The 10,506-nt window shown below is 43.6% G+C and overlaps 2 protein-coding genes across 2 annotated transcripts in view; one reads left to right on the top strand and one right to left on the bottom strand.

Moving 5' to 3' along the window:
• Window positions 1-641: 641 nt before the first annotated feature.
• On the bottom strand, window positions 642-1,838 carry LOC139446290 (uncharacterized). The gene has a single exon (XM_071227640.1). The coding sequence runs from the start codon at window positions 1,836-1,838 to the stop codon at window positions 642-644; it is 1,197 nt and encodes a 398-aa protein (XP_071083741.1).
• Window positions 1,839-5,979: 4,141 nt separating this feature from the next.
• LOC139446119 (receptor-type tyrosine-protein phosphatase epsilon-like) overlaps window positions 5,980-10,506 on the top strand; it is a 50,210-nt gene continuing 45,683 nt past the window's right edge. The window contains exon 1 of the mRNA XM_071227401.1: window positions 5,980-6,070. Coding sequence (XP_071083502.1) covers window positions 5,980-6,070 — 91 coding nt within the window. The remainder of the gene's footprint in view (window positions 6,071-10,506) is intronic.

The following is a 10,506-nucleotide window of genomic DNA, read 5'->3' as shown; positions in this document are numbered from 1 at the left end:
GGACTGGCCACACCTCTTGTAGCTGGTGTGCGGACCGGAACTGGTGCAAGACATTGATGCCTGTTTGGTAAGTGGCCCATGTATTAGTAGACAGAGATTGTTGTAGGAGTCTGCCGGCTTCCTGCCTCAGATCAGCCATATGTTGCACGGGATAGGTGTGGGGTTCTGGTCCGCGGCTGGTGCTGCCTCTCGGAAGCGTTTGAGCTGAAACCTCGAGAGAGCATCGGCAATAGTGTTAGCAGTGGAACATACATACTTTGCCTTAAACATAATATTATATCGGAGACACTGCAGGATTAGGCGACGGAGTAGGCTCATCACTCTGGGGGCCTTGGTAGACTGCTTGTTGATTATTGTTACGACGGCTTGGTTGTCGCAGTAAAAGAGGACCTTTTTGTTTGCGAGTTGCTTGCCCCAGATTTGGATGGCCAGTGTGATGGGGAACAGCTCCAGGAGCGTCAAGTCCCATGTAGTTCCATCCGTCACCCACTGGGGTGGCCATGCGCCGTTAAACCATTTGCCCTGCATGTAGGCCCCAAAGCCGGCGCCACCCGCTGCGTCTGAAAACAGCTGGAGGAAATCGCTGTCCACCCATAGTTGGTCCTGAAACACTGAAATGCCGTTATAACTCGTAAGAAATGTTAACCACATTTGTAGGTCTTCCTTGACCCAGCTGGTAATCCTAAATGGTGAAATGGTTGCTTACCTTTGCTAAGCAGATCGATTAGCCTGCGGCTGAATGCCCTTGCCATTGGTATAGCCCTGCACATAAAGTTAAGCTTGCCTATGAGGGACTGAAGGGCCCTTTTTGTGACCTTGATGTTACCTGTTGACAGGATGTCTTGGATTTCCCTTGTTGCCTCCTTGATCTTGGGCTCTGGGATTCTGATCTGCATTGCAATGGTGTCGATTTCCAGCCCTAGGAATGTCAGTTTGGTTGTGGGGCCCACCGTCTTGTCGTGCGCAATAGGAACCCCAAGCTGTTCAAGTGTATTCACGCATCCGTTGAGGTTGTCTGAGCAGTGGCTGGTGCCTGCTGTGCCCCCCGTTAGGAAGTCATCCAGGTAATGCATGACCGGACACGTTGGAAGATGCGATTGCATGCACCATTGCAAGAAGGTACTAAACGTTTCAAATATGGCGCAAGATATGGAGCAGCCAAATGGTAAGCATTTATCGAAATAGAACTCACCTTCGAATCTGATGCCTAGCAGCTCGAAATCGGATGGGTGGACTGGTATAATTCTAAAGGCCGACTGAATGTCGAATTTTGCTAGTAATGCTCCCTTTCCCAGTTGTTGCACCATCTGGGTAGCTTCATCAAATCTGGCATACACAACGGAGCAGGCCTCTGTGTCTATGAAGTCATTTATACATTTACCCCTCGGATAGGATAGATGGTGAATTAGACGGAATTCCTCCGCATGCTTACCCAGGTGCTGACCATATCCTGGCTGCTTCTTGGGCACCAGGCCTATTGGGGATACTTGGAGGTTGTCTAGGGGGGTGTCCTTGAAGGGGCCCGCCATCCTGCCAAGGTCGACTTCCTTTTGTAGTTTTTGTTTCACGTAGCCTGCCGTATCTTGGTGTGTGGCTGATCGCAAGTTTCGTGCCAGGCGACCCGTGCGGCTTCCCTGGAACTCGAGCTTAAAGCCAAAGCTAAAACCTACCCATAAATAATTTGCATCTCTGTAATTGACCCTAGCATATTGGCGTAACCAGGGTGCCATTTCATTGAGATCCACGGGGGAAGGGGCCACTGAATTTACCTGCCTTGCCGGCTGGTTTTCTGTTAGGAAAGGGCTTATTGGGCTTGTATGGGGTCGGTTGGACCCCATTCCCTCGAAAGCAGGTCCTAGAGCTATGGGAATGTTTGCCACACTTACCGCATTTGTGAGTGTACTTACAGTTGACCCTGCTACAGCCAAATTTATTGAAATCCCAGCATACCTGACTGGCGATGTCCCCCTGTACGCGTGTCATTGCGCCCCGTCCGCCTGATTCTGGTTGTAGTACCGGCTGTGTTACCATGTACTTCAGCCACAACTCCCCGTCGATGTTGTCCCAGCGTCGTGGGGGGTCCCTTGACATTCTGTGTCGGAATTGTTGGTCGTAGGTTGACCAGGCATCCCCCCCGAATCGAAGTGCCGCCGTTCTTATGGTTTCCATGTAGGACAGCAACCCCTGGGTAGTGCGGACCTCGGAGTGCCTACTAACGTAAGTACACATGAAAATGTGGAAAGCTGAAGTCCAGCTTGCCAGGGACAGGCGCTTTGGTTGCTGTTTTATTGGTTTAAAAATTACCTTACCTGAGGAGTCATACGCCATGGTAATCGTACCGTCCTCGTGACTTCCCTCGGTGTTTGGTAGTATTGTGCCGAGGTCGACATACTCGCCACGCCAGATTTTTTCCCTCACCTGTAGTTTGACGTGCGCGTCTATTCCGTCCGCACGGAAGGAAAGGGAATCCCCGTATCCGGCGATGTGATTGCCTGGGGCCGCGTCACCGTCGGCCTCGTTGTGCGCATCGGGGATTCTCCCTCTGTTGGGCGAAATGGCGGGAGAACTAAAACCAAGCCTTACCTGTTGGTTTGCGCTAACCGGGCCGGGCGCTGAATGTTCCAGCAACTGGAGTATTTTTCCCAGTTGCTCGTTTACCTGGGTAGCCGAGTTGGCAACCTGCGCGGCATTTACAAGCTGCGCCGATTGTACGTTAATTCTGTTGCCACCTTCGATATTTCCGTAATTGGCAGACTCACCATCAGCTGTTGTCTCCTGTACAATGTGTACTCCCGGGGGTTGTCTTCTGGTTGTCCTGGCCTGCTTGGCTCCCCTCACAAGCTTGTGGTTGACGGTTGCTCTTCTCTTGGGAGGCATCACGAAAAGTCGGGGTGGTGAGTTGGTATTCCACAAGCGTAAATTGTCCCGAGGGTGAAGTTCGGGAGTAGAGCGGAATAAATGCGATACGGCGAGTGCTGAAATAGATGGTATTCAAAGCGTAATCGGCGAAACGGTCGCGATTGTGTAAATGCGATACGGCGAGTGTTGGAATAGATGGTATTCAAAGCGTAATCGGCGAAACGTTCGCGACTGGGTACAAAGGAAACGTAAAATGGGAAAGCGATTAGATACAGTGACACACGTGTGTACTTGGGGAAGGGCTGCTCGCGAATGACGGACTAACAAAGGGCGGGATGATGCTTGCGCGGGATTATTCCCCGGGCACGGTGCCGAGTGGTGGCCCGGGGTGATTGAGTTACGAGGGGTGATTGGGTTACAGACGTAATTAGCCCATGGTTTGGATACGCGCGATAAAGTCATTTAGTAGTTAGTACTAAATGTAAATAAACGAAAATATGTAATACCAGTATCCACAAACAATATACATGTACAGGCTAGGTATTTGCCCACAGCAACACCTGCATAACTGTTTATTCACGCGTGGTGTGGCAGATTGTAACTGACCGACAGCAAGTATTGTAGAATCACCTGTAAATAAGGGCGACACTGTAATTAGAAACAACGTACTAATGAGAATATGAGAATTATCATAAGAAGGTTGTTGCGTTTTTCTTAACTATTACCATTTTCATACCAAAAGTGACAATGCAGTTAAAAGTTGCTTTAGTGTCACAATATTCACTCACGTTTTCCTCAATTGCATTGAAACATAATTCCCACTGGTCAGTTCGACACAGCATGTAATTAAATAATTATTTCGAGATTCCGTTAGAATGTAAGATATTCAGCCAAACGTTATGCAATAAAAGACGAATAGTTGTTTCCAATAAAATACGCGCACGCGTACCTATATATTGCATACCTAATGTCACGTAATGTATCAACGGGACATAAAAATTGGAAATGAAATAGAAACTAACTAAACTTTAATGTTGTGGAAAATATCTCCAATGAATTGGAGTACACGCACATGAATTCGTACGAAAAACTGTCAAAACGGTTTTAGAGGTAAGGCCGGGTTCATTTAAGATAGCTACAATATGTAAAACAGGTGAAATTCGTAGAACTTCTTCAAAGGAAACATCCAACCAAATGCCCTTTATATATAGTAATGTAATGATATAATATAAGTATTTTTCACATGATACAATATACTTTGCACACAGTTAGTTGATGCTTTAAAGGGACTGACGAAAACATGGGCGAAATATTTTAATAACGCCGTAAATAGTTGAATCATGTGTCATGTTTGTAAACACACCTCTACGTATTTGCGAAACTAAAACTGTTGAGCAAAGGAAAATATTCTCGCCCATGGGCCAAACTTTCTCGTCAAGGGCGAAATATTTCAAATCGCTATAAAATAGTTGAATTAAGTAAAATTGAGTTACATTATGTGCCATGAAAATGGTAAGAACACCTGCATATATTTGCGAAACAAAAACACAAGTTTTGAGTAAAGGAAAATATTGTCGCCCATGGGCGAAATATCTCAGTATCGCTATAAAATAGTTGAATTAAGTTAAAATGAGTCATATTTTGTTTAATGATACTTGAATGAATACATTTAATGTATTGGCGAAACTAAAACACGAGTTTTGAGTAAAGGAACATATTCTCGCCCATGGGCGAAATATTTCAGTATCGCTATAAAATCGTTGAATTAAGTTAAAATGAGTTACATTTTGCGTCATGATACTTGAATGAATACATTTAATGTATTTGCGAAACAAAAACATGAGTTTTAAGTAAAGGAACATATTCTCGCCCATGGGCCACACTTCGACCGTTGGGCGACATAGTGTAAATACTGAGGTTTTTTTCATTTTTTCTTCCTTGGTATGTTCCCATGAAAACAGAATGTTTAATTTTGTAAATACCTTTGACCGAGACTGCAGCATAAACTTCCTGAGCTTTTCCCCTAAACACACTTTGCAAAAGCATGGTCCGCTTTTTTCAAACTGTCAGCCATCTTTTTCAAAATGCAAGAAAAACTTCTCAACAGAACTCGAACAAGGGCGCGTTTACGAATGTGGAAGAAGAGACGTTTTCATTGGTTGTTGAATTAACGCTCATGGGCGAGAGAAATTCTTTGCTAAACTGGCGATACTAGAGAGGAAGAGTGAGTGAGTGAGTTAAAGCTTTACGTCACATCGGCAATATTTCAGCCATATCGTGACGAGAACAGTTATAATACGGACATTAAAATAAAACACCTGTCATCGACGGACAGTAGAACAACTAGCATATCACGGTTTATAAGTAAAACTAGTTTAGAACAATTAAAAGAATAACCTATTATTCAACAATACAGTATAAAAAACGGGCTAGAGATCGCCACACGCCAGCAACCAAAGTTAGGCCACCTAACTGGGGCCCGTGGGGACTTACAATACTTCTGCTACCTGCTCGGCTCCCCAGCAGGATTTACACCATCCCTTCAGCAGCTGGCGATGGTACGCAATTAAGCCATAATTAAAACAAAACAAATATACTACGTTGAAAAACAGTGGTATGAATAAACGTACTTTCAGGACGTGGTCTTACATATCCTCTCAGGGGGACCTAGAGGAAGAGGGTTACGCCACTTCCAAAAGCTTTGTGGCGAAAAGGTCCAGGGTGTTTATGATAATAATAGAGGAAGACCAAATGGATACATATCCACTTGCCCCACTTTTGGGCCTTTCTCTTACATACCACGCGGACTGCCAAATATGGTGTAAACCCATCTAAACCTCACAACCATACATTCACCTGAGGTGATGGGATTATGAGGTATACATTGCGCATACAACGTGCATGATATAACCTATATACCACAACACACAAAATCACGACGACAGAGGGCCAGCTCGACCTGACACCGATAACAAGGACTGGTTGAAGTTACACGACAGTAACACACGATAACAGACTGATAAAGAAGATGGCCATGTCAACTCGTTCGGGGCAATGTACGTTTTGCAAAGATAACGCCTTTTCACCTTCCTAACTATGAGGGCACGTTAGCGTTTTAAAATGTTCGGACGGAAGAACGTATGGTACTTTCTGTGGATTTTCCCCGTTGTAGTCATTGTATGCTTAGATCAGCAATTGCCACCGAATACAGGTGAGTATCATCTTTTATCTATGTTTGATTTATGATACATATAACATTTTCAAAAATTGCGGGTGTGCATCAGATTTTGTTGTTTTAAATAATTTTAAAAGGATTGAATGTAGTAAATCTTCTGGACTATTCACAGTGTATAAACAAATTGTTGATAAAGTTGTTCTTTTTTCTGAGTTTGAAAATTGGAAGAGGTTATCTTGCATTGAAATCGAATTCACTATACAGCTGCTGAACAAAGGTTTGTTACATTGCTATGTTTACATGGCTATGAAGACTTTATACACATATTACAAGGTTATTAATACTTCTATTGTAGCGCTATTTGGTATCAGAAGAAAGTACATTCAATAAGGAGTATTACCCCCTTTTGCTTTTCGTAGTGCCTTTATTCGTTTAGGCATCAATTCCAAGAGACCACGACAGGTATCTTTTGAGACAGAATACCAATATTTCTTTACCAAATTCCAGAGCTCCTGGCTTGATGTAGGCATTTCCCTAGCAACTCTCTTGCCAATAATGTCCCAGAGAGTCTCAATAAGGCTTATGTCAGGGGAATTACCAGGCCATTCCAATAATGGTATGTTTCTGGCAGCCAAAAACACACGAGCGCTCTTGGAAAAATGGGCAGGGGCTTTATCTAGCTGAAATAGGAATGTTGTACTCGGAAATACAAGGCATTCACACTGTGTTTTGAGGTCATTGATGATCTCAGTCTGTACCATGCACCTTTTTAAGAATACCGGTACCATTAGCTGACATGAGTCCCCAAACATGAACCTGGGGTGGGTGTTTTACGGTCACCTGTGAACAATAACTGCTGTATCTCTCATTTTGGAGACGCCTTACTTTCATCCTACGCCTATTACTAAAACATCTGAAAATAGATTCATCGGAGAAAAGTACACGGTTCCAATCTGCCACTCTGAAATGTGCGTGTGCTCTTGCCCAGTCCCGTCTCAGTTTTCTCTGCCTTACATTCAGAAGGGGTTTTCTACAAGGGACGTAACATTTCAACCCAAATTCTTGTAGACGTCTTGAGATTGTCATGTGACTGCTCCGCAAACCAACACTTTTCCGCACAATACCCCTCAAAATGTTGAGAGTTGAGAATCTGTTTATCATACACTGTTTGCGTATCAATCTGTCCTCTCTTTCTGTTGTGCATCTTGGTCTGCCAGACCTGGGTGCATCAATAACATCTCCTGTGGAATCAAATTTTTTCGTCAACTCTATCATACCATGTATTGTGACACTGCAATTGTATTTTTCGGCCATCACTTTCTGAATTTCCTTTCATTTCAGTCCAGTGTGCCTGAGGGTGACAATCCGGGTTCTTTCACTAAAAGTTAAATTTCTTTGCTTTGTGATATATTTTCAGCAGCAGATATTGAAAACATCCGTTATCTAAGACAATTCTGCAAAAGAAAACAGATAAAATCTTTTTTGGTCATGCCAATTTTTAATGGCACCGGACATCAAGTCATGAAACCCTTTGTACAGTGTAGGAATTTTGTAAGTATCTCTATATTAGATTCCAAAATGAATATATTACATTCAAAAGCAATTAATGTTTCGAAGAATTATGCAGTTTAGTTGTTTCATAAACATTAGAAAGTACATGTTCAAAAAGAATGTACTCACCGAGACAGACTGGCGATACCTGTAGAAATTACCTCCGCAACTTGAGCAGTAATTGTAATGCATCCATAATCTAACTTAATGTTCTGCATAATACCAACATTTATTTGCCTTATTTGCATGTAAAATGTGTGGACTATCTTATTTTGACAAGAAAAGACTATCTTTAATATTTTTTTGGGAAACGAATGCAACAACTGTTAGAAATTTGTGAATGTAACAAACTTTTGTTCAGCAGCTGTATATTTGTTGTGATTAATATTTGTCAGCGCTCCTTTTAGTTAATGCATATGAGCGCTATTGATCAGGAAACGTATGACGTCATCCATTGTTTGATTATGCCATTGTGATCCACAGTGACGTCATTTCTATCTCACAGTTGTACACGTTTAAAAGAGAGTTTTAACATAATAACTGACACTTTCTTGTATTTACTAGCAACTATTTAATAAATCAAATCTATTTTCATGTACATCAGCCGCGACTCTCAAAATAAAATACAATATATTGAAATAAGATAAACGTCTAAAACAGTGAAAGCTTTTCAGAGATCATCAGTTACATTCCTGACATTATCAGCAAGAGAGGAACAGCATGTATCTTTACATGGCTATATTTCGGTTGAGGTTCAACTTGTATTCTAGGTGCTACTAATCTTCCATTTTCACAACGAGCACGGATCACATACAAGGTGCAACGAATTCGTTTTTTTGTATTTGTGTTTTATCAACTGTGTAACTCTTCAGCAATGTGCCTATCGCTAGTCTGAGAAGATACTGAATCTGTTTACTTCGTCTTCACGTGTCACCACGTCTGTCAACCCAGTGCTAATATACTAAAGAATCAAAGATAAGATAGATAGCAGTAGAGGGAGGGAGTTAGTTGAGTTTATCGTACCTTTGAACAGCAATCTATTTATGTCTAACGAGCCACTATTTGAATAGATTATAGTGCAAGGATCATGAACAAATGTAGGCGTGGATTAATTAACACGGTCGATTAGGGCCCCAAGCTGTTTGTGTATTACCCCGAGCCGGGTATTGATTACATATATTACCGGAATTCAATGTAAAGCCACCCTGACACTTGCACGATTTTTGTTCCCGCAATGGCTCGCTCTTCAGCATGCCAATGATTAAAGTCTTCGGGAACGAGCGTGAGGAGAGTGTGAAGGGTGCGGGGATGCGTACCAAGTCGATAATTTCAAAATGTTCAAAAATTTGGCACGCATCATGCGTGAACACTGTACGAACTCGACGTGAACACTGCCAACGGTGCGTGTCAATGCGTGCCATGGGAATCCACTACACGCTCTGACACGCCATGCCACGCATGGGTCACGAACTGTCCACGTTTTTGGCGCGCCTGTTCGCGCCGCGTTCACGCATTCGAGCTAGTCACGGAGTGATCGTGCGGTCGTTAGGGTGTTCTGATGAGTTGTTCACGTTATCTTGGAACGCCCAGCATAAGTCGCGAACGTCACGAACCATTCCCGCAATGCACGAACTGTTTAAACATTGTTCGCGCGTAGTTTCTGACAAAATGAGCGACGACGGCGCTCGTGTCAGTGCGTATGTAAGCGGGTCCTGGTCATTCTGCAACTTGCCAGCAAACAGACAACATGCCTTACAAGGAGAAAGTCCGTAGAAGGGGAAGACCAGTGCAAAAATAGACAGGAAGAGGACGAGACAGAGAAAGAGACACAGATTGCTGACAGGGAGAGGGATCTTTCTCCTCCTTCCTCCAGCTCAAGTGTGGATGTTGTTCCACAGACGCAACTTGCAGTTTTTACAGAGACTTAAATAGAACTGTCAAGTGAAGAAGAGCCCACAGTAAAACAGAAGAGAATCAGATTGTCCAAGGAAGAAATTCCTGAGTATAAGTGGACAGATGAGGGTACCATGAAATTAGCAGAATATGTAAACGACTACCCACAGCTGCATGACAAGAGACAGAAGGACTGGCGCAATGGGGCACCACCCTCTGCCCCAGCATCAACATACAAGAACTTATACCCACCACCTGCAACTGCCATGAGTACAATGATGTGGAAGCCCTTGTAATTATAATAGAGGGAGCCTGCTTTGAGTGGCGTCTTCATAGCAACGTGCTTGCCGTCCAGGGCCCCCAGACAGTTGTGGTAGTTCCATCTGAAGCTGAACATCTCAGCAACCCCCTTGAACTCTTCTTGATTTTTGGGGCAGCTGAGCACTTCGTCCTTGAAGACCTCAATGATGGCTTTGCACACCTCTGGTAAGAACTTGCAGATTGTACTTGCTTCAACTCTGAAGCTGTACTGTGGACTTGGATAGGAATTTCCAGTGACTAGGAAGCGGAGGGTGGCAGCCAGCTTGAGTCCAACTTCAAGCGGTTCTCTCATGAATGTGGTCTCTTGCTTAAGGTCAGGGGTTAACTTCTGCACCATTTCTTGGAACAGGTCAGGTGTCATTCTCAGGTAATTCCTATAGCCTCTGGGATCTTCCTTATGGAGTCCTGTCAATAGCTGATCATAATGTCCGAACTCATGTCTTCTCGCCAACCAGTCCCTAACCCACACTGTCCTTGCTTTCCTTGTTCTAGTTAGGGTTGTCTCTTCTTCTTTCTCATGCTCTTCCTCTTGCTCTTGCTGCCCTTTCTCCTGCTCTTCAAGAAGCAATAGTCCTGCAGCTGCCAGATATAGACACCTTCTCTGTTCTGCAATAACAGTATCTCTGGTATGCAGCATGTTGTATCGTCCACAGCGAGTCGAGGAATGAAGCGTCTCTTCTATTTTGAGTTTATATACTTACGCCAAT

The sequence above is a fragment of the Haliotis cracherodii genome, unplaced genomic scaffold (genome assembly GCF_022045235.1).
Source record: "Haliotis cracherodii isolate W230 unplaced genomic scaffold, xgHalCrac1.p SCAF_6, whole genome shotgun sequence".
Classification (NCBI taxonomy): Eukaryota; Metazoa; Mollusca; class Gastropoda; order Lepetellida; family Haliotidae; genus Haliotis; species Haliotis cracherodii.
The sequence above is the reverse complement of the archived record's forward strand: the minus strand, read 5'-3'. Positions and strand labels throughout refer to the sequence as shown.